The 22268-nt window shown below is 47.3% G+C and overlaps 1 protein-coding gene across 2 annotated transcripts in view; it reads right to left on the bottom strand.

Moving 5' to 3' along the window:
- IHH (Indian hedgehog signaling molecule) overlaps nt 1-22268 on the bottom strand; it is a 112224-nt gene that overhangs the window by 27946 nt on the left and 62010 nt on the right. For both annotated transcript variants that reach the window (XM_063933880.1, XM_063933879.1), the window contains exon 2: nt 4747-5008. In XM_063933880.1, coding sequence (XP_063789950.1) covers nt 4747-5008 — 262 coding nt within the window. The remainder of the gene's footprint in view (nt 1-4746; nt 5009-22268) is intronic.

The raw sequence follows: 22268 nt of genomic DNA, 5'->3' as shown, positions 1-22268 counted from the left end.
TCCGAATCTCGCGAGAATCCGACAGCGGAATGACGTTCGGGCACGCTCGGGTTAACCGAGCCACACGGGAGAATCAGAGTATGGCTCGGACCCATGTAAAATGGGTGAAGTTCGGGGGGGTTCGGTTTCCGAGAAACCGAACCCGCTCATCACTAAATATTATATTCCTCAGATTTCCCCCGGCCCATGAGGGCACAAGCAATTATTCGCAGAGCTGGATTTATATGTTATGGTGGTAGTGATACCATGAACATTTTATAATTCAACAAGATACTATGGGGCTTATGTAATAGCTCTGTGGAAATTCCTGCGAGCCTGCCCATATTTTTAAAGCGGCAATCATTTAAATGGCAAAATCAACCTGGTATTGCCTTTTCAATGATTTCAGGGCAGCTTTTAAGCGATTACATTCTGAAATGAGGAGCTAGAAGAGGTCATGGTTTTAACTCTACATCTGGGTACTTAATGTTCAGCTCCTTTTTGTCTATCAGGACCCTGAAGAGGGCAGGTTTAAACATACGCTTAATTTTTAAAATGCACACAGATTATTTCAGTACATGATGGTGCCGATGGTGTCCACTCATGTGCCAAAAAATAGATACTTGATAAACAGACTGAGTGACAATATAAAAAAAAACCTCAATATCCTGTCCACTATTATGATTAGGTTAGTGAGAAAAGGGCTGCATAAGTAAGTGTCTGTACCATGGGAGGCAGGGGCTTCGGAACGGGGAGGGCAAGGGTGCAGCTTACCCCACCCTCAAATACGACAGAGGTGCAGGGGAGCACTTACCTCCGGATCCCTGCAGGCAGAGCCGATGCTGCTCGCTCAGCAAGGGTATGCAAAGCAGGGAGGCGCTCTCCCCGCTTTGCTACCCTGCTGCTGCACCTGTCAAAGTTAATGACAGGTAGCGGCGACGCTGGGAGCGCGTAGCGCCGCTCCCTCCCCTCCTCCTCCCCCCCCCCCCCCACCCAGTGTGCGGCCCTCAGCCCACACACAGCTCCACTGCTGCCGTACGTTTTGGGGGCATGACCTAATCACGGGAGGCATGGCCACGCCCCTTTATGGAAAAAGTTGGGGGGAATCTGTGCACTTGCAGTGCCTGATCCCTGACCGAGTCCCCAGCCCTGGCTCAGCCCCTCAGCCAGGGTCAATTCGAGGGAAGGGGTGTGATCACCCCCCCCCACCACCACCTGTACAGGAACAGGCGAGGCTGAGCAGTAACAGCAGCCTCTGCCTCACTGCAGCACAGCACACTGCAGCATGTGCTGTGCTGCCAAGATGAGAGCTTATGCTGCTGCCCAGTAAGGAGAGAGGGGGGTGGGAGTGCGGTGCACCAGGGCCCCCGGCGGACCCCTCCATCAGTCCCAGGCCCGGGTAATTAGTACCCCCTCCCCCCCCCCCTCTCTGCGTCACTGACGACATCCTATGGAGACCCGCTGCTGCTGAAGTAACGGAGCCTGCGAGAAATCGGAGTCGGAGAAGGGAGAGGAGGAGCAGCGCCCGAGCCGGGACTTCCTGCAGGTACCAGGGCCACACTGTGGAGGGAATGAGGGCTGTACCTGGCATAGGGAGTTATTCAGAGATGAAAGCAGATTGCTACATACGCAGCCAGATCTGCATTCATCCCTGCAGGCCTGCACATGCTGAAGGCCGCCCAGCATGTGTAAGGCTGCCTCCCGATGCATCCGCAATTAGATTGCAGACACATCTGATCTAAGGTTGCGTTGGCTAGCTGCGCTGTCAGCAGACATTTTATTTTTCGGAGCGTCTGTGACGTCATGCAGCCAGCCCCAAAATGGTCTTGGCCTGCCCCCGTTTTTCCAGCACCACCCTGCCTTAACCCCGCTACGCTGTCACCTGTCAATCACACTGTGGTCGCATCCATTGGAGAAGCGACCACAATGTGTATGGCCTCACGCCCACTGCGCATGCAACGCAGGTGTGTACTTAGGGGGTCATTCTGACTTGAACACTCGCTGCAGTTCTTCTGAATGCTGTGCTGCAGTCAGAACTGCACATGCGCCGGCGCTGCAGTGCGCCGGCGCATGGCTGACAGCTGACGGCTGTCATTGCCTAGCGATGGTCTCTGCCTGATTGACAGGCAGAGGCGGTCGCTGGGCGAGAGTGGGCGGCATGGCGGCATTTGGCTGCCGTTTGTGGGCGCGGTCCAGCCAATGCAGGCGTGGCCGGACCGTGCGCGGGGCGGGCCGCAGGGGCTGCGTGATGTCACACGCAGCCGCTGTGAGCCGGGCAGCGACGAGTAGCTTCCGGCCAGTTGCAGGAGCTGCGCTGGCTGGGAGTTAGTCTACAAGTACAAAAGCATCGCCGCACAGCTCAGGTCGGAATGACCCCCATAGTCTGCAACAATGTTTAGGTAGGTGGTACATGTCAAAGTAACATCCACATGAATGTATGACCCAAGGCTTCCCAGCAGAACATTGCCCAGAACATCACACTGCCTCCGCCGGCGTGCCTCCTTCCCATAGTGCATCCTGACGCCATCTCTTCCCCAGGTAAACGACGCACATGCACCTGGTCGTCAAACACGATTTAAAATAAACCGTGATTCACCAGACTAGGCCACAGTTCCACTGCTCTATGATCCAGTTCTGATGCTCACGCGCCCATGGACATGGGACATCATGGACACTCTGACCAGTCTGCAGCTACGCAGCAAGCTGTACTGTGTACGGACACCTTTCTATTACAGCCAGTATTGACTTGTTCTGAAATTTGTGTTACAGTAGCTTTTTTTGTGGGTTAACGTTCACTCCCGATGAGCCTAGGGCCCTCATGGCTATGTGGGCAGTTCACCAATTGTCCTTCCTTGGACCACTTCTGGTGAGTACTTGTCACTGCATACCAGGAACACCCACCAAGACCTGCTATTTTGGAGATCATCTAACCTAGTCATCCAGCCACCACAATTTGGCCCTTGTCAAAGTCACTTACACTGCCTGTTCCCAACACATCAACTTCAACTGACTTCACTTGCTGCCTAATATATCACACTCCTTTATAGGTGTCGTTGTAATGAGATAATGTTATTCACTTCACCGGTCAGTGGCTTTATGGGTATGGCTGATACATAGCATGCCATCCTATTTTATTGATTTGAGAGAGCAAACACTGATTAAGTGGATGACGCTTCTCTATCGTTAGCCAATTGGACAAGCTCTGGCTTACAAGTCTTAAAAAAAAACTAAAACCAAAAAAAAAAAGTTTCATACAGGTAACTGGAACATGCTATGCTTGTAATTAGAATGTTTTTGTCCTGTATTATATTCCATTAAGACTGTGTACTAATGTTATGCGGCTTAAACTGTCTTGAAAGACAAATTCCATTACTCTATTGTAAAGAAGACGACAAGAAATACATGGTTTCTCCTCTGCAGTAGTGGGGTCAGCGTTTATACTGTGCTACAGCAAATAATCTCAGTGGAATAACACACATACTAAGGGGGGTAATTAGGAGCAAGGGGACAGGGGTTATATGGTCAATAGAAAGGTGCAATGTGGAAGGTGAGGGTAAGGTTGAACTATGCATTTTACCAGCATGCTTCATATATTCACAGTTGTTGTGTTTCAGGTCATTTTCTGCAGTCACACTGGGGCAGATGTATTAAGCCTGGAGAAGTGATAAAGCAGTGATAAGTGCAAGGTGATAACGCACCAGCCAATCAGCTCCAATATGTAAATCGATATGAGCTGATTGGCTGGTGTGTTATCACCTTGCCATTATCACTGCTTTATCACTTCTCCAGGCTTAATATATATGCCCCAATGCAACAAAGTGCATCATTCATGTCCCTATAGGTTATAGCACAGTAAGCCATATGGCATCACAATGATCAAGCTTATATTCTAAACACTGTAATAGATTATGGTCAGAAGGTATTTTATGTTTGTATAAATAAGCAGATAAGAGCCCATAAGACCATCTAGTCTGCCATTTTTTGTATGTTTGTATATTTTTACACAAAATTCTTAACTATAATCATTTGTCTGTCCTAGCCATTCTCAAGTTGTAAAGGAGAATGCAATGTACTCTTGTGAATGTCAACCAGAATTCAACCAGATGTTATTCACTGAAGGCTACCATATTTCTGCAGAAATCCATCACTTGGATCAATAAGTGCTGCAGGTCAGTGTAGTAGTCAGACCTTGGTACTTGCCACTTATTTATTTATCTATCTATATAGTAAAAAGCTAAAAAAAATAAATAAATAAAAAAAAGACAACCAGAGCAAAATATTGTATTAGTGTATAATATTTTTTCTATCTCAGATATAGTAGCAACTACCAGTCAGGAAAGCCAAGAACTGTAAAACCGATATAGGTCAGTATACAATGCCTCTCCGACATGTATTGTTACATGTTGACTTGCAAAGACTTTTTATTTTTTATTTTGTAACTTTCTTGCATTTTTGGGTTTAATTCCATCTTAGTGCTTTACTGTTTACTGAAATACTCAGGGTGAAACTATGAACACAGCAAGCGTAGATATTTTTAGTCAATGGACATGAAACATGACAAATGACCAGTTAACAAATGTTTATATTTTGACAGTTTTAAACACAGAGCAACAATAAAGGGTTTTCTTTTTCTTTCTTTTTTTTAGGATAACACTCATTTGCATCATTAACCAGACAAGCAGCTAAAGGTCTTTCTGCCTGAGCTAAAACATGAAATACTGTAAAACATATCAGAATTTGTATGCGTGTAAAGAGCAATGCTCTTACCTGACTTCACAGAGCAGTGAATATGAGCTTTAGATTCGTAGTAGACCCAGTCGAAACCAGCTTCCACAGCCAATCTAGCCAGCATCCCGTATTTATTGCGGTCCCTGTCAGAAGTGGTGATGTCCACCGCTCTTCCTTCATAATGCAAGGAATCATCAGAGTGATGACCATCCTCATCCCAGCCTTCCGTCACTCTCAGTTTAATGCCCGGCCACTGATTCATGACAGAGATGGCCAAAGAGTTTAGGCGGTCTTTGCAGCGCTGCAAGAGAGAAGGAAATCATGAGCTACAAGATAGAGAATAACAAAACCTTCATGATATTTATTGCTACGCTTCGGTTTACTCCTTCCCTCTAAAACTCCAACCCCCAAATCTATAATTCTACCCGGTAGAATGTTATTAGAAGCATGGTCAGGACTACCATCTCTGATCAGCACGTAAAGGTATAGCATTCACATTTTCCTTTGTATGTGTATGCCTTCAGCTACTCCATTTAAGTGCTCTTTGGCCTCTTTTCTATTGTATTGCACAGCTCCTAAATTGTGTTGTGCTTGTAAGGTGTTGTGTATTGCTGAAGCTGCACTGAATGTTGACCATGAGTGCTACCATTACTTGGCACAGGCTAACTGGAAGCATGGAATCTAATAGGCACCAGGAATCAGACAGGAAACATAGGTCAAGGTATTCCTTACAACACAGTGGTGCTTGTTGTTCAGGAAAGAGCAGAGAACAAGCCAACCCATTAAAAAGGTAATTCTGAGGATATCACTTTTGATGGACTATAGAGTATTCCTAAAGCGACATAACCACATAGGCACATATGTCCTCCAAAATAAATTGGAAGTTGGTATCTAAGGTAAACAAACACTGGGTGGCAGCATATAAATAATTATATATACATCAAGGGTGGACAAAGAGTAAGTTCGTCATATCTAGGAGCATACTCACACCTATACTACATAAACTATACATCCTCACACCTACTCTATTCCCACCTATACTACTCAACTTACAGTAATTCTTCATTAGACCTACCCTACTCCCGCCTATACTACCCAACCTAATGCACCCTTCCATCTACCCTATTCCCAGCTATACTATCCAGACTAATGCCCCATCAGACCTTCCTATTTTAATCCATACCAAATCACACTAATGCACACACACACACACACACACACACACACACACACACACACACACACACACACACAACCCTACTTCCACCTATACTATCCAACCTAATGCACCCTCAGACCTACACTACTCTAAGCTATACTACCAGACTAATGTCAATTTAGATATACCCTATTTCTATGTACACCAATCACACTAATGCACTCTCACAGACCTCCCCTACTCCCAGCTATACTACCCATCCTAATGCACCCTCAAACACCTACCCTACTTCCACCTATACTACCTATCCTAGTGTATCTTCACACATCTACCATACTTCACTCACACCTATCCTAGTCCCACCTATGCAACCCACACTACTTCACTATTCAACACCCTATTACAATCCATTCTACCCACACTAATGTACCCTCATACTTTACAAATCAACTGAATGAATAATCATCATCATCCTGAGATCATGTTTTCTCTGTTCCTTCATGCATAACAGCCAATATTTTGCTACATCTTTAAGGATCACTTTGTTGGGGGGCTATTTGCAATGTGAGCAGTGCGCTCAACTACTAGTGTATTATAAATACTCCTTAAGAAAATGCCTCTTACACCAAAGACAAATAATTCTAAGTACATCCATTTTACTGAATAGGAGCAGTGGCACCAGTATACAGTTCACCTGCAGCAACTTGCTGGCACAAATCCATGGGGGAGATGTACTAAGCAGTGACAAAAGTGGAGAAGTGAGCCAGTGGAGAAGTTGTCCATGGCAACAAATCAGCATTGATGTAACATTTATAATTTGCATACTATAAAAAAGTATACAGAGCAGCTGATTGGTTGTCATCGGCAACTTCTCCACTGGCTCACTTCTCCACTTTTATCACTGTTTATACAAGTTTCCCATATAGTTGGTAACTACAGTATATATAATACAGGGATGCTTTAAAACACAGGAGGTGCTCTGTGTGCCCCTTTCCTTGGATAAAACTGTGCTGGGTGCATGCACTGAAGATACTGGCACAGAGCCAGTGTCTTCGGCACAGACACTCCAACTTCTGAAACATGGTGCTGCCGGCACCAATTTTCTGGTGATTTCTTCAGAAATATGGCACTGGCTCCAGCTGCCACACAAGATAAGTAAATTCACGGGGTGCAAGGTGTGCAGAGCACATGGCCCCTGGGGCGAGGTGGTCGCACACCCTGCACATTTACTTACCCATCATAGATCTGCACTGCCCTCCTAAACCCAGGTATTTCGTATTTTAATGAAAAACAAAATTCAAGTAAATTTTGATTACACATTTTTTATGCAGTACTCAGGAACTCGGAGGCACACTTTAATATCTGCATCATACTAACTGTATTCTCTTTAGCTCCCTGCTTGTATATATAGGAGACTCATTCAAGATCAGTATCAAGATTGACGCCAGAAATGGAGAGAAAGGAGTAAAAGTAACCGGCTTGTCCTTGCCATGCGACTGCCGCCGTCTGATTGGCTACAGGAATGTAGCTCGTTCTTTTTGATTCATAGGAGTAAACATAGCAAGTCACAAGTGGTACAGTTCCAGCGCACAAACAGCGTCTGTCTACATAAAACATGTACTTAATGCACATTTTTCATTTAATACAACTGAATTGTACCCAGTATACTGCTGGGCTGCCCTGGAGTTACCCTGCCCACAAAGCAAAGTTCTCATTCATAGTTCTGATCACATCGCATTCAGTGGTATCGCCGCACAAAACTGATGTGAATCGTATCCCCACTGCGATCCATATACTTATAAGTGAAGTCTGTCTTATACAGGACTACAGAGCAGGAAGATTGATCTGGACCACTGAATTCATTAATTACAGAAGTATTTGTCAGAATACAGTATATACGCCAACTCGGGGGTGTTATTTAGTGGATGTAATTGTGTCCTGAACGAATGTAGGCAAAGACGCATACCACAGAAAGCTTATTTACAGGCATGTGCTCAATCAGACACATCCCAAGATGCATCCAGCCAGTGGCGTAGCCAAGCGACTGCAGGGGCAACAGCTACTCCCAATGCTGAAGACAGGTAAAAAAAAAGGCCACCTGGGGGGCGTGGCTTGGCAAGCTGAAGAGAGGACGTGCTCGGGTAGTGCTCCTCTGTAAAACGGCGGCCTTTCCCCCTGATTTGCGGTGCTAAAAGCCCCCTCTCCTTCCCAGTGAGCTGTATTGTTGGGTCCCCCTGCCCTGGTCGTGTACCCTGAACGGCCGCTGAGCCGGCGGAAGCGGCCGCTTCACCCCACAGTCTGCGGCCTAGACAGCCCCCGGAAGCCGGGACCTGGAGTTTCGGGCGCGGCTGGACGGGCTCCGTGGCGTGCACAACACGGCGGACGCTCCTAACAGCGCCCTATCCCGCAGGCAGATACCACGGACCCTGCGATTGACAGTGAGACCGGAGGGCACCTCGAAGAACTCCTGCAAACACAGGAAAATACAGGTACATACCCTCCTGGTGCCCCAGCTCCTCACCGCGGCGGCCATCTTGCCTAGCTCCCTTTAAACTGTGGACTGCCTTCTGGCTGTAGCACTAAGGGGTGACTCTGTGGAGTGGTGCTGCCACAGCCTGCACCCTGCACGGACACCTTTGCCTGATACAGTGAGTCACACTCCTGCTGTCTCACAACACCCATTAGGCAGGATAGACCCATTTGCAAACCCTGTGCTGCAGCTTTTACAGGACACTCCCTCTGGTGGCCACCCTGGGAATATCCATCTGAGATGTTCATCCCTGTTCAAATATAAGAAACCGGTGCTATACCGTTGTTTCCTGATGAATGCTTTTCTAACCTGCTGAGACGTCCCAGCGGTTTTGTGCTATGGATGTGTGCTACGTCAGACTGCCGCTGCCATTGATACCGTAATGAACTGCTGATGCCACCCCACAGGGAGCTACACCGCTGAAGGCATCCTTTTGTGAGTTATGCAAACTTAGTTCACCTCGTTATCCTGACCTTAGTGAATCTAAGCTCCTCGATGCTGATTGAGTGATGCCCAGGAACAAGAAATCTTCTCAAAAGACCGGTACATCAACTCCACGGGGGACCATGTCGCAGTCCGCTATGAGACCATTCTTACAACCAACCTCGCCCGCATTTACAGAAAAACCCTTCTGCTTCAAACCCTCCCCTCTCCCCGCCTGCCCCTCATCCATCCCCTTCAGGTGCGGATGTACCACATATCTGCCCTCCAGGAGGTAGGGATTTACAAGATATCTTGGCCTATATGAAAAATCTTCCCACTAAACAAGATCTACAAGATACTATGAGACGTGAACTGGCTACCATGAGACAGGACATTTCCCATATCTCCGATCGGATGTCGAATCTGGAGGCTCACCAGGCTTCATCCGACACGTTCCTGAAGTCATTGACGAATGTCATTGAAGCTCAGTCGACAGAGATCCGCTCTCTCCAAACACGGTTAACAGATTTGGATAACAGAGGGAGGAGAAATAACATCCGTGTACGGCAGGGGTGGGGAACCTCCGGCCCGCGAAGCCGTTTGGTCCGGCCCACCCGCTCCTCTCAGTGAGACACGCCGCCGCACAGTCCGGCGGCAGCGTGTCTCAGCTGTCACCACATGGAGGAGAGCGCGGCTATTGTCGGGCGGCGGCGGCGTGTAGGACTTGAAACCAGCCGCCGGTTTGTGAGCCAGTCAGAGCTCGCGGACCGGCAGCCAATCAGGAGCCGCGGCTGCCGGTCCGCGAGCTCTGATTGGCTCTCGAAACGGCATCTGGTTTCAAGTGTTACACGCCGCCGCCCAGCATAGCCGCGCTCTCCTCCGTGTACCCGCCGAAAGGAGCGGTAAGCGGGACGGGGGGTGGGAGCATCTGTATACCTGGCACTGTGGGGGGCATTTGTATACCTGGCACTGTGGGGACATCTGTATACCTGGCACTGTGGGGACATCTGTATACCTGGCACTGTGGGGACATCTGTATGCCTGGCACTGTGATGAGGGGCATTTGTATGCCTGGCACTCTGAGGGGCATTTGTATGCCTGGCACTGTGAGGGGCATTTGTATGCCTGGCACTGTGAGGGGCATTTGTATACCTGGCACTGTGGGGGCAATTGTGGATCTGGCACTGCACTAATGGGGGCATATGTGTATCACGTCCCATTTTAACTGGCCACACCCATTTTTTTGGCGCGCGCGGGGGCAGACTTGTATGGCCCCCGAAGGATTTTATAAATATCCAAATGGCCCTCGGTAGAAAAAAGGTTCCCCACCCCTGGTGTACGGGGTTTGCCGGAAGACGTCCTTCAAACAGGCTTGATTGATGCTCTTACAAAAATCTTTAACGAGATATTGGGTAATGATCCTAACGACACTATCACCTTCGACAGGGCCCACCGTGCTCTGAAACCAAGAGGTCTCGCCGCTGACAGACCACGTGATGTCATCTGCAGATTGCATTATTTTTCTCAGAAAGATGACATTATGCGCAAGGTACGCCAACTCGACGGAGTCGATTTTAACGGTTCAATGACCCATATCTACCAAGACTTGTCCTGGCACACCCTCCAACAGCGGAAAGCCCTCAAGCCCCTAACTGATGAGCTCCGTAAACGCCAATAGAAATACCATTGGGGCTTTCCCTTCAACCTCCAAGTCTCCTCCTCGGGGAAAGCCCATATTCTCAACTCCCACTCTGATCTCCCTATGTTCTGTAATGGTCTTGGACTACCGAAACTTGACTTACGCGACTGGGACTTCCTTACTCCAGCATTGCCATCTCTCCCATCCCCGAATAATGGAATCCCCTGGCAGGAGGTACGGCACGCCGGGAGGAAAAGTACCGAAGACTCCCCCTCTGATAATGACTCAAACGCCACCTGATTGATAACCTGTGATCATTTGCTTGTTCATGTTCTTCTTAAATTCTCTCTCTAGGTTACAGTGTGATACTATTTCTAACCGCTGATGAGTCTTAATCCAATATCTTGCTGTCACTGGGGCTATGTCCCTCCCATTATATATTAGGCCATTGATTGTCAGCTCTTGTTTCTCGACTGAGATTTCTTTCATCCTACCATTTGAAAATTTCTTCATGTTAACGAGGTTTACAGTTAGTTAAAACTATGTATGTGTAATGATTATTGCATTATTTTTTCCCATTTCTCAATATGCCTCTGGCGGTGGCTCCCTCACTCGCCCCTTACCCGCTCCTGGCTGTTTTGCCTCTTGGGTTTCTGATCCTTAGATGGATCAGCTACCCCATTGCGGGTTTTTTGACTGTTATTGTTGTTTTTTCTACTTGCTCTGTTTCTTTCTCCTTCCTCCCTGTTCCTTTCTCTTTCCTCTTCTTGACCATTCCGGGCCCACCGCTTTCTACTATGACTTATGCCTCCCATGACATCCCCTGGTAGACTCATAATATCATCGATCAACGCGAAGGGCCTTAATGTACCGGAGAAAAGGGCCTCCCTTTTACGGTCTCTCTGGGCCGATAAAGTAGATGTCGCATTGGTCCAAGAAACGCATTTTAGAATCTCAGCTCGTAGCCCCTCCCTGACTAACTATCGTTTCCCCCAGGCCTTTTATAATAACAACCCAGACTCTAAATCAAAAGGTGTAGCGATATTATTCTCTAGGACCCTTCAGCTGTCTGACATATCAGTTCATAAGCCGATTCCGGGTCGGCTTCTGGTAGTGCGTTGTAAAATATGTATGTGCCCTTACACATTTGTTGCACTTTATGCCCCAAATAGGGACCAGGTTCCATTCTTTCGTTCTGCCCTTTCCCAAATTGAACCTCTTCTTTCGGGTGTTGTTGTTTTGGGGGGTGATTTGAATTGGATAATGGATCCATCCTTAGACTCTTCTTCTAATGCTCCCCGGACTTCCCAACGCCACTACCGACAAGTGAGAAGACTGTTCCACGATCTCCAGCTGGCTGACTCCTGGAGGGTCCTTCACCCCTCCGATAGAGACTACTCATTCTATTCACCCCCTCACAAAGCTTACTCTCGTTTTGATTACCTATTCCTTAGTCACAGACATCTCCCCTTACTGATAGATTCTTCCATTGGCTCGATAACCTGGTCTGACCACGCCCCGGTGTCTATGACTCTCTCAACCCCCAAACTACCCCAGGTCAATGGACCTGGCGTCTTAATGAATCCTTATTACAGGACCAATACTGCAGGGGAGAAATAGAGAAGGCCCTGACTGAATTTTTCTCCATAAATGATACTGACGATGTCTCTAAGATTATCCTGTGGGAAGCGCATAAATGCACCATACGGGGTAAACTTATACAGCTGGGTACATCTCTGTTTTTTCATAAGTCAGCACTAATCACCAAACTATTGCAGCGACTCCACTTTCTTGAATCCTCGCATAAAACGTCTCTGTCGGAGACCGATTACTTAGAACTACTTGACACGTGGGCTCAACTAAAGAAAACCCTCACTGATAGTATCCAGCTTTCAGTCCGTAAATGCAACTCCAAATACTACCAGTGGGTCAATAAACCTGGTCGCCTCCTGGCCCAGGCACTTAAGGCCCAACGCTCTTCATTGTTTATAAATAGTGTGAAGGACCCCGGGGGCACTCTCCGTTTCAAAACCCCTGAAATAGCTGCATGCTTCAAACAGTATTATTCTCTTTTATATAACCTAGAGAACCGACCCGATGGCGCCACCCCTCTTTTTGACACTCTAAAGGCGAAGGTGTATTTAGAAAAGGTGTCTTATCCCGTCCTACCTCCTTCAGATAGCGAAGCTTTGGAATTACCTTTTACACCGCAAGAGCTGGAAAGCGCTATGACCTCGACACCCTCTGGTAAGAGTCCAGGGCCGGGCGGCTTCACGCTTACTTACTATAAACAATTTAAAGGTTTCCTTTCCCCTTATCTCCTCCAGGCCTTTAATTCCATCTCCGCAGATACCCATTTTTCAGGCCAGTCCTTAGAAGCCCACATTTCTGTTCTTCCTAAGCCCGGTAAAGACCCCTCGGTGTGCCCCAGTTATAGGCCCATATCTCTTCTAAATGTCGATGTCAAACTTTTCGCAAAACTGATGGCGAACAGACTGAATGTATTCCTGCCTTCTCTAATTCACAAGAACCAGGTGGGCTTTGTCCCAAACCGTGAGGCTAAGGATAATACCACCAAGGTTTTGAGCCTAATACACATAGCGTCACAGGGTAACTCCCCCACTGTGTTGCTATCCACTGATGCCGAAAAGGCCTTTGATAGAGTCAGTTGGGATTTTATGAGGTCTGTACTGGGGCACATCGGACTGGGCCCCCTAGCACTTGGTAGGATTATGGGACTTTATAGATCGCCCACAGCCCGGGTTCGAGTTAACGGTTCCTTATCCGATCCCCTCTCCATAGGTAATGGGACATGACAGGGCTGCCCACTGTCCCCCTTACTCTTTGTCCTTTGTATCGAAGCTCTTGCTAGAGCTATCAGGGCCAATGATTGTATTACTGGTCTGAGAGTTGGTGATACAGAGCACAAACTTTCCCTGTTTGCAGACGATTAGCTACAATAACGCACCCGGTTTCCTCCCTTCCCCATCTTATGAAGGAGCTGTCCAATTTCGGTTCACTTTCCAATTTTTAGATCAACATGTCCAAATCCTGCGCCTTGAACATTTCCACCCCTCCCGATACAGTGGCTAAACTTAAACAATCTTTCCCCTTTACTTGGAATACCTCCCATTTGTCCTACTTGGGAATACAATTACAGAGTGATCTCTCCCGTCTGGTTTCATTGAATTTTGTGCCCCTTCTCCGAACTCTCAGGGCCGATTACAGTAGATGGTACCTCAAACCACTTTCCTGGCTGGGGAGGGTGAATGTTGCGAAGATGAATACTCTCCCTAAGCTACTCTATAAACTTCAGGCTCTTCCCATACGGATCCCAGACTCCTGGTTCAAGTCCATTCAACTCTTGATACAACAATTTGTCTGGTCCCGGAAACGGCCTAGAATTAGTCGGTCCACTATGATTCGCTCCACCCGATGCGGTGGTTTCCAGCTACCTGATATCAGAGGCTATTATTGGGCAATCCTGCTTAATAGGATCTTGGATTGGACGAGGAGTCGGGACACAAAGCAGTGGGTAGTTCTGGAGGGGCTTTATATGCAACAATACCCTGGAGATCTTCCCTTGGCTCCCTTCCCTCCCCAAGCCTCCCTCCCCTCACCCAACTGTCATCACGACCCTTTCCTTTTGGAAAAAAGCGCGCCGCTGGCCCTTCCTCTCTTCTGATTTCGGCCCGTTGACCTCTTTCCTAGCCAACCCTGACTTTCTACCTGGCTTAACACTCTCTCACTTTCGCGACTGGGCTCTTGAAGGGCTCTTCAGGGTAGGCCAGCTGGCTATCTCCTCAGGAGTCAGACAGTTTTCGGAAGTGCGATCTAAATGGGAAATTCCACAACACGACTTTTGGAAATATTTACAGCTTAGACATTTTTTGCATTCCAAACACAGATATCTTCTAGCCTCTAGGGAACTAACACCGTTTGAGAGACTGTGTGTCTCTACGTGTAAGCCCCAGCACACTGTTTCCACACTTTACAAATTATTACAGAGTCCCGGCGCTCAGGCGCCACCACGTTACCAGTCAGCTTGGGAGAGAGACCTCGGGTTTCAACTATCAGACAAAGATTGGCGGATGATATTCCTCAAATCCCACAATAGTTCAGTCTGTATACAAGTTAGGGAAACCCAATATAAACTTTTAATGAGATGGTACAGACACCCCTCCCTCCTCCACTTCATGTACCCCGGAGTGACAGATAGGTGCTGGAGATGTCTTAATACCACTGATTCCCTACTGCACATCTGGTGGAATTGCTCCTTACTTCGGCCATACTGGGTTGATGTAATCTCTATTTCCCAAGACATACTTCATACCCCCGTCCCTTCCGACCCGGCCTTCTGGTTGCTTTCCCACTCTTCTATGTCACTGGCTCAGTATAAAACATCACTACTCCGCCATCTGTCTAATGCAGCACGGGCAGTTATTCCCACTCTATGGAGGTCATCATCCCCACCCACAAGGAAAACATGGTTCACTAGAATTAACTATTATATGAATATGGAGAACATCCTCCTGGTCTATAGAGATAAACTTCCAGAATTCATGGCCACTTGGTTACCTTGGATAGAATATACGTCCTCAAAAGAGTACAAAGACTACATTTGTGCTACTAAATAATTTGAGTTTCACAGTTGATTGATTAAAGAGATTGCAATTCCTTTCCCCTCTGTCTGATGGCCCCCCAGGTTTGGTCACACTGTTTTTCTTCTACTCTTTCCTTCTTTTCATATCTTGCTCTTTTCTATAGTTCTTCTATTGTGTTACTTACTGTATGTTACTATGATTACACTCACTGTTTAGACATATAACGAGTAGGTATTGCAATGATTCCATAGAACACCCTATCAAGGTCTGCGTTTGCACTGTCTTCCAGTGTTTAGGGTGGCAAGTTATCCTGCTCCTTATGGCTAAAATGCAATTGACATTAATTATGTGTCTTGAAGCTCTTTTGTCTAAAGTGATGTAATCTTTATATTTTCCTAAATAAAAACAGATTATAAAAAAAAAAAAAAAAAGGCCACCTGTGCATCAGGCCCGGATTATCCATAACACAGTGATCACCTAGGTATCGGGGAGTCTGCCACTTCACGCCATTTATATATAGGCTTGTCATAATATCCCTTTAATCTTGGACAGCTATGATTTACACAGGTTCTGTGGTTGGTTAAATTCAAGCCTGAATTTCATCTGGTTTTACTCAGCCACAAAACCTGTGTAAATCGGAAAGAAAGAAAGAAAGAAAGAAAGAAAATGACAGTCAATAAGTTGACCCCAAATGGTTGACAGGTAAAAGGTAGACAGTGCTTAAGGTCGACAGGTTGAAAAAGTCGACATGACAATGGTCGACACAAGGTTTTATTGGGGTTTTTTAAACAAATTTCAACTTATTCATCATTTACCATCCATGTGTACTACGACTGGGAATAGTAACCTGTGCCCACCACAGCGGCAGAGGAGCGACGCATCTTGCCCGAAACGTGGCAAAAAAAAAAGCAAGCCCAGGAGAGTACGCTCTGCCTCTAATTTGTCTCAGATATGGTGAAACATTCCAAGTACACAAAAGACACGTGTCAACCTTTTCCATGTCGACAGTTTGACCCTGTCAACCGTATGCATGTCGGCCATATGGGGTTGACCTATTGACTATCTCTTTACTGTAGATCTATTGAACCACAACCGTGTAGTAAGTCATAGGTGTCCTGGATTAAAGGAATATTATGGTAAGCCTATTTATGCACATTTAAATTAAGTAACAAGAATCTGGTGGAGGGGGGGGTTACAAGCGGACACTACATAGTCACGGTATATGGATGGTAGGTCACCATTGCTTAAGTCGACAGTCAATAGGTCAACCACTATTATTCGAGATGAGGAAAAGGTTGACACAGTAAAAAGGTTGGAACGGAACAAGTCGACACATGAAATTCATCCACGTGGACTATGACTGGGAATAGTAACTTGTGAAAAGCGCATGTTACAGAGTAAACACCAAAAACATTTGAAAATCTTATGTCGGCCATTTCACGTATATCGACCCATCTTGCGTAGACCTTTTCACCGTGTCTACATTTTCCCATATGGACAATGTACATGTCGACCTTATCCAGGTCGATCCATTGATCCTTAGCCCATATTCACACATGCAGAACAGCAGATGAAATAGAAGTAGAAGTAATCGCAGAGAAGCGGACACCTGACCGGAGGAGCTCATCACATGCTCCTCTCACACCAGTCTCCTTTACGGATCTGGAGAGCGGCTGCAACATGGCTCAAGCAAAGGGAGAGTATTTGTGATCACTGAGGGCTAGATGCATCATCGCTTGGAAAGTGATAAAATGCGCTTGCCACGCTTCGGGATCGGTGGACACCCAAGAGTGGGAATAGTCCTTGCTAGTCGGCATGCCGACTGTCTGGATTGTGAGGGAGGTGGGATGTAGAAGTCTGTATTGTGACCGCCGGTCGCATAACTACATCCCCTCCACCCCCGCCGGCATTCTGTGGGTGGGATGCTGACCGACGGGATCCAGGAAGCCGGTAACGCAATACCAACCCGTTTGCAGCTAAACTAATGATTTAATAACTGTGACAGTTGCCCAAACATCACTGGTTAGGACTCCCTGTCAGTGTGAAGCCACTGGGAACCAGGAGCAGCAACAACAGACCGGATGTTGGATCATTAGACCAACTGCCATAGCCAACAAACTTCTATTGGCTGGTTAACTATCTCCCACAGACTCTGACCAGGCATCTAGCAACAGCCACCGTTTACTACTATCAGCAGGAGGGGCCAATAACTACACAGCCAATTAGAAGCTGCAATATAGTGCTGCTGGTAGTCAGATGAACTGCATTTCTCATTTTTCTGTGTGGAACTAAAAGTCTCAGCATGGTAGCACCTCTCAATATGTTTAGAAATAGGGTTTGCAGTACAAGCCCCCCCAAACAATCTATAATGTGTATACTTGAAGGCAAAGACTCCTTCACCTTGGATTAGCACCTCTTCCACCTGGCCAAGGGTGTTTTTAATAAGCATGTATCCAGTGGCCCCTTTCCACTTCTCCCTCCCTACCCGTCGTTGCAGAGGTACTTTGTGCAGGGAGACCGACTGCTTAGCAGCCTCTCTCCCCAGCACAGCTTACGGCACACACTGCTGTATGCTGTGCTGGGGAGAGAGGCAAAAGCAGTCAGTCCTCTCTCCCCTTCTGTGATGTGCGGGGGAAGCGATCGCACCTGCCCGCTGCTGCTTCCTCCTCCGCTGCTGCCATCACCCGCCGCATAGGGGGCTGTCAACCCTCCTGTACGGCGCACATATTGGAAAATAATTTTGTAAAAAGCATTATGAATTGTAAATCCTGAATAAAGGTATACATTCAGGTGCTTCTACATGCTTGCATCTCAAGGGGGGAATTCTATCGTAGGCTAAGTACAGCAAATTCAAATGCAAACATATGGACAGAGAGGGAGATATGTTTGGGAAAGCAGTATTATTTACAGAAGGTATGAGGTAGGTGCATTACAGAATGTTGACACTAATGGTGGTCACTAGCATGGAACCGCTTCTGATTGGCTGTCAGAATGTGGACATTGATTGGTGCTTTCTTTGACACTTAGGCATAGAACTTTTGTTTATAAGAGCATGTTTAGGTTCAGTATGATTTACCGACAGTCGGGATGCCGGCTGTCACTGTACCGGCAACGGCATCCCAGCCGTTAGTAAGGCCGGCAGTGACGCGAGTGCAAAGAGTCCCTTTGCGGGCTCGGTGGCTCCCTCTGTGGGTGTCGTGGACACCCATGAGTGTGAATAACCCCTGTGAGCCGGGATTCCGGCTGTTTGTATTGTCAGCAGTCCGGATTCCGGCGTCGATATCCTGACCGCCGACAAATTAACTGCATCCAGTTTAGGCAATTTTATTTTGAGGGTCTTTATTTAGTGTACATAAGACAAGTTGTTTTTTGTTGTATTAGGGAGATTTGATAAGTTGGGCAGTACAGATGGTGTAATAGTTAGCATTACTGCCTCACAGCACTGAGGTCATGGGTTCGATTAACACCATGGCTCTATCTGTGTGGAGTTTGTATATTCTCCCCGTACTTGCGTGACTTTCCTCTGGGTACTCCAGCTTCCTCCCACAATCCAAAAATATACTGATAGGTCAATTGGATCCCAACACAAATTAACCCTAGCGTGAATGTGTGTGTGTGTGTGTGTGTGTGTGTGTGTGTGTGTGTGTGTGTGTACACATGTGGTAGGGAATATAGATTATAAGCGCCACTGTGGCAGGGACTGATGTGAATGGCCAAGTATTCTCTGTAAAGTGCTGCGGAATATGTGTGCACTATATAAATAACTGGTAATAAATAAAAATAAATAATAAGTTTAGAAGTTTTTAACAAAGGATTAACAAGAAATGCGGTAAAGGGTGTGCATGGTCCCATTTGGCATACTTGCCTACTCTCCCGGCATGCTCGGGATGCTCCCGAAAAACAGTTGGTGCTCTCGTTTGCTTGAAAAAGTGGGCAAGTCTCCCGGAGCCACCTGTCACCCAGCCTTCCATTCCAGAGTGAAGAGGGCAGTACAGGCAGGCCGATGATGCAATTAGCGTTGTATTAGCATTGTCTAGCTGGGGGCGGGGCTACAATTGCACCACCATGCCGCCAGCACTGCCCATTCTTGCTGTACACGCTCTGTAGTGTCAACCTTGCTGCCCCCTCCCGGAGGGGATATCTGAAGGATCGGCAAGAACGCCCCTTTAGGTTTGTTATTCATTGCTGATCTTGCGTATTATGCTTGCTTCTTAAGAAAATTGTATTTAAGCTTGTATAATGTCCTGTATTTTGCTTTTTTGGACTCGGTTTAATGTACTTAGCCCTATTTATATTATTCATATACATTAATAATAATAATAATAATAATAATAATGAAACAATAAAATGCAGCATGTTGGTGCTTGGTAAGCAGAAAAGGTGGGTAGATTGGGGAGGGATCCTCCTTGCTGTCAATGTGGGGTATTTATGTCACTGCATGCAAAACGGAGGTTTACTTGATTGGGGATATATTATATAAACGTATTTAGAGGGGAGTTCCTGGTCTTATGAAAGAGGGAGGGGGGGGTTAACATATCAGAATCCAATGCCCTATGAACCTTTCATGTCCCTTTACATGGCAGGGAAGAGTCATGCTTCCAGTAGAAGTGACCCCATCCATAGAGTCTAAGGCAGGCTTTCCCAACCACGGTCCTCAAGGCACACCAACAGTGCAGGTTTTAGTGATATCCAGGCTGCAGCACAGATGGTTAAATCAAAATAACTGAGCTACTAATTAAGTCACCTGTGCTGAAGCCTGGATATCACTAAAACATGCACTGTTGGTGTGCCTTGAGGACCGTGGTTGGGAAAGCCTGGTCTAAGGGGTATATTCAGACGGAGGAGATCAGCGCTACAGTACAGCGGGGCAGTACGGATGGTGTAATGGTTAGCATTACTGCCTCACAGCACTGAGGTCATGGGTTCAATTCCCACCATGGCCCAACTGTGTGGAGTTTGTATATTCTCCCCGTACTTGCGTGGGTTTCCTCCGGGTACTCCGGTTTCCTCCCACAATCCCAAAAATATACTGGTAGGTTAATTGGATCCCAACAAAATTAACCCTAGCATGAATGTGTGTGCGTGTACATGTGGTAGGGAATATAGATTGTAAGCTCCACTGGGGTAGGGACTGATGTGAATGGCCAAATATTCTCTGGAAAGCGCTGCGGAATATGTGTGCGCTATATAAATAACTGGTAATAAATAAATAAATAAATACAGTAGCGCTGCAAGACGTCACACAGCCGTCCGACCTCACGGCAGTGTCCACCCGGCTCCAGCAAGCGTGACCTCACTTGCTGGGGCCGGGTGGAAGCTGCCGTGAGCGGCTGTGTGACATCCTGCTGCAGCGCTGTGCTGTAGTGCTGATCTCCCCTGTCTCCCCGCGGCTCCCCCACCCCTCTCCTCCTCTGGGTTCCACATCTCAGTCCGAAATTTTTTATGTCGGACTGAGATGGTCGAAAAGGGGTCCAAAACCTGTCACTTTTGGCCCCATTTTCGACACAAACACGTGGCTCGGCAGCTATTCTGACGATCCACGCGCTTTTCAACAAGCCGAATACCTCAACTTGTCGAAAATATTGAATAGGTTGGAACCCCTTCCGGCCTAAAAAAAGTCGAAAACTGACGTCTTTTCGACAGACGGCAGCTTTCAAAGTCAATTGTATATACCCCTAAAGCTTCTTGCGGCATGGGGATAATATCTGTTCTTGCTCTTAATACTCCGTGTACACTGTACATGCTACACAGTAAATATCCCTGAAACATGCAGCAAAATGAAAGCAGTAAAAACCATTCTAACATCAATACTGTTAGGATCTAATAGATTGTTTTATCTCCCTCCTGGGATGCGTGATCAGTGCCAGTATCGGGTAGTATAGGAGCTGCTGTCTGCCCTCGCACAGCTACACTTATAAAATATGGATGATTCATTAATATTTCATCTTTCATCCCATGCGGTAATGTTTACAAACCAAAATGTGGCAACGGGCTGCACAGGGTGAAAAGAGAAAAAACAAACAGTTATCATGACCTCTGTGTGCCAAGAGAGCCGACCTCTGTGTGCCAAGAGAGCCGACCTCTGTGTGCCAAGAGAGCCGACCTCTGTGTGCCAAGAGAGCCGACCTCTGTGTGCCAAGAGAGCCGACATGAACATCTGTCTCCTATCAGGTAAAAAGACACCAGCATTTTGCCTCCACCATGATACTGGGTATTTACAGATCCATGGATGTCATATGGCCACAATCACCACTACTCAACCTGCAGTAAAAGAACTAAAACCATGCATGCAAACCTGCAAAGTGCCTTTACTTCTACAACACAGCAGATTTTATTCCTAGCGTCATTGAGTTACCCACTAAGTGGGGGGAGGTGATCATGAGGCCGCCTGTCAGCATCCCAGTGGTCACAATGCAGACGCCAGAATCCCAAAAGTGGTGAAATGCCACCGCTGAAATACCGGCGAGACAGCCTATTCTCCCTCTGTGGGTGTCCACGACACCCACAGAGGGAGAATATAACCTGTGGCGAGGGCAGCAAGCGTGGAGAGTGCAGCGAGCCGCAAGGGTCTTTCTAGCACCTGCCCCGCTGCCAGCATTCTGGCGGCCGGTAAATAGTATGTATTCCTAAGTGGGGACCCTAAAGAAGCACCTGAGTTGATAACAATTCAGGAGACGAAAGTGCACGATCATAATATATCTTCCAACCAGGCAGCACTCACGCTCCCATGTCACGAATACCGGTGCCCTCCTGGATACCTTGGTCGGGAATCCTATGTATATAATGCAGTAGGCGGCACTCGGGAGCAATATAGCAGACTTACGGGCTAATTCAGGTTGGATCGCAGTGTGCGATCCAACTGCAATTTTTACTGACAAAGATGCGGGTGCATGTGCAGCGCACGTGCTGCACGTGCGCCCGCACTTTCTGCGGGTGGGGCCACAGAAAAAGCGATCGCCACTGCCTGTCAATCAGGCAGAGGTGGGCGGCAACGCTCCTTTTCCAGGGAGGAGACAGAGCAGGGGGCGCGAACGGTGGGCGGAGGCGGACGAACGGGGGGGGGGGGGGTTCGTGGGCATGATCACGGCGGCTGCATGACGTCACACGCAGCTGCTGCGAACAGGAAACTGGCGGAGAGTCTCCAGCGGCCACAGCTAAGCTGCGCCGGCAGGAGGCTCCCACACTTTCTGCTAACAAGCAGAAATT

Source organism: Pseudophryne corroboree, chromosome 7 (assembly GCF_028390025.1).
Source record: "Pseudophryne corroboree isolate aPseCor3 chromosome 7, aPseCor3.hap2, whole genome shotgun sequence".
NCBI lineage: Eukaryota > Metazoa > Chordata > Amphibia > Anura > Myobatrachidae > Pseudophryne > Pseudophryne corroboree.
This window is presented reverse-complemented; position numbering and strand designations above follow the sequence as displayed.